Raw genomic sequence first — 5,471 nt, 5'->3', positions numbered from 1 at the left:
TATGACAATATAAATAATAAAAAAAAAACTCACTTTTGCTTTAAGAGAGCAATATTTCTTACATATCCCACCACTTAACTTTAACTTTGTTGGTAGTAAGACTAATTGTTTGCCAAAAACAACAACATTCATTCTTAATAGAATCTTACTTACGGGCAGCTTTGCTTGACCATTCGGGCAGCTCTGTTTTCGCTGACCTGGTCGTTTTGCTTTAAAGAGTTAAAGCAAAACGACATTACTCCTTTCTTTATCATTCCTTGGGCCCTTGCCCCCCCCCTCTTATCGTTGTGTTTAGGATTCAATTCTATTGTGGCCCACAAAAAAAAAAAAAAAAAAAAAAAAAAAGCATGGGAAAATCTCATTCTTCTTCATCCAATTGCACTTTATTCTGTTCAAAATGCTTTGATTTTACCAATAAAAACGAGCTTTCCTTTTTTTCTTTGGTTTGTTATTTTCTCTCTCTAAAGTTTCTCTCACTAGAATTTCTACGAGTAGAAGTAGTACTGAAAATTTTTATTGCGGCATTGTCTTGTTTTTAAGTTAAAACCCATCTCTTATTACTTCCTCACGCATTAAGGTGTGTTCATTCTTTGTTTTTTCTCTCTACTTTCTCTCTCTAGAAAAAATTTTACACACAAAAAATAATTTTTTTCCCATTTATTTGGTTACCACTTGTGGGAATTTTAGTGGGTTTTTATTTTTGTAAACTGGGTACTGTATTATTTTTGTACATTATATTATATGAGAGAGACAAAATAATTAAGGTAATACTTAACATAATTAGAGAGTATTTTTGAAGAAAGAGTGAGGTGGGAGGGGGGAGTAGGTTGAACAAAGAGCTGTATGAAGAATTGGTGATACAATGAGAGATGAAAAACCCAAGAAAAGCAAGGTTTTTTAATTTTTCCACCATTTTTTTTTTCTAAATTTAGCTGTTTTAATTATAATTTTTAATTTAACTGTATTTTTTAGATGATATAATGTTGGTTATTAAAATTAATTAATTTTTGTTTTGTGGGGTTGAAGCTTTGGTGGTCGAAGTCTCTGATTAAAAAATGGTTCAATATCAAGACTAAATGCGAGGAATTTCTTGTTGTTGATGATCTTGCTTATGGAGGTATGATAGTTAGCTTCTTAATTTCCATAACTTCCAATTTTATTGTTTTGCATTTTGCAAAATTTTGAATTTAGACTCAATTTATATCGGTCCAGGTTTAGTTGTTACATTACGGGTTCAAATCGAGTTATAAATGTGACATTTAATTCCGGATTGAGGGAGTATTTTTGTATTGTCTACCTTAACCAGTTAGTTAGAGGCTAAATTTTGTTTTTTTGTTCTTTTATGGGAGAAGGGTTGGTAGTCTTATTTGGTAATAGTACCAAGTATGCTTAAAAATTAATGATTGGCTGAAAATAAAACTCTCTAAATTGTCTATTTTGTCTTGTTATAAGACTTATAACTATTGTGTTTTTATTTAATTTGGACGGTTTATGTTTATTGATTAGAAAGCATTTGAGCATATTACTGTTAAGTGTGATTTGTTGAAGATGTGGTTATAATATAAAGTTTGAATTATGGTAATTCAGGAGGTGAAGTGGAGTGGAGAAGTAGCTTCTCAGAGAGGGAGCCATGTAATATCAAGAAAAGCAAAACAGGTAAAATTATAGATAAAGTATAATTTACAAGTATGTGATGAATTTTGATCACTAAAGTAGTGGTGTAATTTCATGGATACTTTTTATATTTAGTGACAAATTGTCGTTCTTGTTTCCCATTATTGGTGGTGCAGAGAAATTCAACATCAACTCGGATCGGATGCGACTTGGCAAGGAATATCTTGAGCATCCTAGGATCATAGATGTCCAGAATCATAGGTAGTTTAAGCTATTTGTGTTTTAAACCCGAATCCATTGGCCTTTGAAAGAATATATACTTATACAGTTGAATTGGGTTCAGTGTTTTTGTAGCAACATGGAATGTGGGTGGGAAATCACCACCAAGTAATATGAACCTTGATGATTGGCTTCATGCCTCACCTGCTGCTGATATTTATGTTCTTGGGTATGTGATCATGTTGCATTTCAGCTGCAAGATTTGGTGAATTTGATGTTCTTGTTGCTGATGTACAATTGATGTTAGAAGTTTAAATAGTTTATCTTTCAGATTTCAGGAAATTGTGCCCTTAAATCCAAGCAACATATTAGGAGCTGAAGATAATGGTCCCGCGAAAAGATGGGTCAACCTAATAAGAAAGACATTAAATAACCGTCCTGGGATTTGTGGAAGCAGTGGTAACCATACTCCGTCCCCTGTTCCTAATCCAGTTGTAGAAATAAATGCTGATTTTGAAGGGTCCGGTCGCCATAGAGCTGCATCTTTCCTCCCTCGCCGATCATTTCAAGCCACAGGTAGTAGGAAGATGGACAATGACCCTTCCACATCACAGCCTCGACTTGAAAGGCGTTATAGTGTCTGTGACCGGGCTATATTTGGTAACAGACCGAGTGATTATAGACCAAGCAATTGCAGACCGAGTGATTATAGGGCAAGTGATTACAGACCAAGTGATTATAGGCCTAGTGATTACAGGGCAAGTGATTATAGGGCAAGTGATTATAGGCCTAGTGACTATAGGCCCAGTGATTACAGGGCAAGTGATTATAGGCCTAGTGATTTCAGGCCAAGTGATTTCTCTAAATGGGGTTCATCTGATGACGATTATGGTCCGGGTGATTCACCAAGCACAGTTTTATTTTCACCGATGTCATGTAGTGGATCTACCCATAGTGACATCTGTTACCGACAGCCTAAGCAATCACGGTACTGCTTGGTGGTAAGCAAGCAAATGGTTGGGGTATTCCTCACAGTATGGGTCAGGAAAGATTTGAGAGAGCACGTACGAAATGTGAAAGTCTCTTGTGTTGGTAGAGGATTAATGGGTTACCTTGGAAATAAGGTACCTAAACTTTTTACTAAGTGCTAGTGCACACACTTGTTGAAAATCTGTATAATTGGTAAAGGAGAGAAATTATAGAAATGTGATATCCTGATCTTCTTCTGTAGGGTTCCATTTCAGTCAGCATGTTGTTGCATCAGACCAGCTTCTGTTTTGTCTGCAGCCATTTAACCTCAGGACAGAAAGAAGGCGATGAGCTGCGCAGAAATGCTGATGTCATGGAGATCCTGAGGAAGACAAGGTTTCCACGCGTCAGTAATGTGGGTGATGAGAAGTCCCCTGAAACAATTGTTGAGCATGAGTAAGATCCTTTGCAACAAACATAGATTATGTTCATTTAGTTGACATTTGTATCAATCAAATAATTAACAAAATTTCTCCAATTTCTGCGACTTACAATTAAATGCAGTCGAGTCATCTGGCTTGGGGATCTAAATTATCGGTTAACACTCCCATATCGGTCAGTCAGGGCACTTGTTGAGATGCAAAACTGGAGGGCATTGCTAGAGAGAGACCAGGTTTAGTACTTTCCCGAATGCCTCTTAATGTTTTAATGAGACAAGCTGTTAACATCCTATCACAACTATAATTTGGTTTTGTTTGCAGTTGCGTACAGAACAAAGAAGAGGCCGTGTATTTAACGAGTGGAAAGAGGGAAGTATATATTTCCCACCAACTTACAAGTATTCTCACAACTCAGACAGATATGCAGGGGATGATCTGCATCCTAAGGAGAAAAGAAGAACACCAGCTTGGTAAGTCTAATCCCTTAAAAAAGTTCAGGGATAACCGAGTACACTTATTCCAAATCAGAAAAAAAAGTTAACAAAAAGCTATGAGTTTACATTCTGATTGGTAAATGTATATTTTTGAAGGTGTGATCGAATATTGTGGTACGGAAATGGCCTGCACCAGTTGTCTTATGTCCGCGCTGAGTCAAGGTTTTCAGATCATAGACCAGTTTACAGTATATTTTGGGCCGAGGTGGAATCGATCCCAGCCAGATTAAGGAGAAGCATGAGTTGTGCTAGTTCCAGAGTAGAAGTTGCTGATCTCTTGCCTTACTCACATGGGTATACCGAACTTTGCTTTTTCTGAGGAATTGGGTTGAGCAAGACATCATCAAGTATTCACTCTTTCATTTTTTTTCTGAATCTTCTGCATCTACCTTACTTCTGAGACAAGAGATGCCTGTTAATATTCTTATCTTATTAACTGTGTTATCTCACTGACAGAATGATCAAGCTCAGATGCTACTCTATCTCTGCCATTCAGAATATTTTACTGGTAAGATTCGTTGTATAATATTTGAAGTCCCTTTCCTCTATTTTATGTTATACTCCGTAGTTGTGTAATTAATTAAAGCATGCTAAGTTACCGCGTAAAACAAAATTCTACTAGAAACCAAACCTCATTCTCTAGCTACCACAAACCACCCTATCACGATGGTCCTTAAAACAAATGTAGTACTATTAGGTTGCGGCAACCACAAGCCATCCGTTTGTTGATGGCTAAAGTGGTTCCGTGACTAAGATCACAACGTGACCAAACCCAAGATCTAAACCTGAAATTGTTTTACATAAGAGAGGAATGAAAAGGAAAACTGTTCAAGGGCATGTTATTTTTTTATAGAGAGACAAATATTCAGAATTTGTTGCACATTTCCATTAACAACTAAGATGATGGTCCCCATTTTTGCAGGCGGGAATAGCTTTGTACAAACTCAATTCCTTGACATGATGCAGACATTTCCTTGTTCATTGTTCGAAAAAGGTGCCTCTTGTGCTTCTCTTTTTGGCTTATCTACTCTTTTCATCTAATCTTGTAGTATTAGTGTTTGTTAACTAATCTCTTTCACGACCGTCTTATTACAGGTGTAAATTCTGCAATTTTGTAAACAAGAACATGACTCGAAATTGTACATAAGTACGTGGTTAATATTCATCTCAAAACGAAGCTAACAAGATTCAACTCGAACAACTTTTTGCTGACCAAGCTAATCAATTTAGGGTATTCCTTTATTTTTTGGTAGCTTTTTTTATTTTTATTTTTATGGGTGAAGTTTGATTTTGCTGACTATGATTTAGTGGGGTTCCCCATTTTTTTTTTATTTTTTTGATTTTAGAAAAAAAGAGATAGGAGCTTAGTGATTTGATTAGGCATTCGTTGTGAAAGTGATGGAAAATCAATAGAAAAATATTTTATTTATCTAGTACAAGTTTAATGATAGTGAGATATTAAAGGGTTTTATTTTAATTAAATTTTAAAAGTATATAATATAATATGGTAACTAATCATTTCCCTGAAAAAGGTTGGGTATTCTCTTGATTATCCCCCAAAGTCCACTGCTTCTGTATGTGTTTGCTTTGCCTTTTGCTTTTCCCGCGAGGTGTCCCCAACACCCTTGAAAAGCACTAGACAACGTTACAGGTTTTGGCACCAAAATCTGGAAACTCATTATTTCTCTATTTTTACAGTATTTAATAGTAGTATCAAACATTCTTTTTACATCAT

General features: G+C 35.7%; 1 protein-coding gene across 2 annotated transcripts; it reads left to right on the top strand.

Moving 5' to 3' along the window:
* Positions 1–427: 427 nt before the first annotated feature.
* LOC145582080 (type IV inositol polyphosphate 5-phosphatase 7-like) lies at positions 428–5,169 on the top strand. 2 transcript variants are annotated; one of them, XM_081639111.1, is made up of 13 exons: positions 428–577; positions 1,027–1,117; positions 1,588–1,656; positions 1,791–1,875; positions 1,958–2,062; positions 2,165–2,957; positions 3,065–3,258; positions 3,367–3,475; positions 3,564–3,712; positions 3,833–4,083; positions 4,193–4,244; positions 4,659–4,730; positions 4,832–5,169. In XM_081639111.1, the coding sequence occupies exons 4-10, from the start codon at positions 1,817–1,819 to the stop codon at positions 4,053–4,055; spliced, it is 1,632 nt and encodes a 543-aa protein (XP_081495237.1). In that variant the 5' UTR covers positions 428–577; positions 1,027–1,117; positions 1,588–1,656; positions 1,791–1,816; the 3' UTR covers positions 4,056–4,083; positions 4,193–4,244; positions 4,659–4,730; positions 4,832–5,169. The 2 variants fall into 2 exon arrangements, with proteins under 2 accessions (XP_081495237.1, XP_081495236.1); XM_081639110.1 differs by having other exon boundaries at positions 428–892.
* Positions 5,170–5,471: the final 302 nt, after the last annotated feature.

This window comes from Chenopodium album, chromosome 15 (assembly GCF_948465745.1).
Source record: "Chenopodium album chromosome 15, dcCheAlbu1.1, whole genome shotgun sequence".
NCBI lineage: Eukaryota > Viridiplantae > Streptophyta > Magnoliopsida > Caryophyllales > Amaranthaceae > Chenopodium > Chenopodium album.
This window is presented reverse-complemented; position numbering and strand designations above follow the sequence as displayed.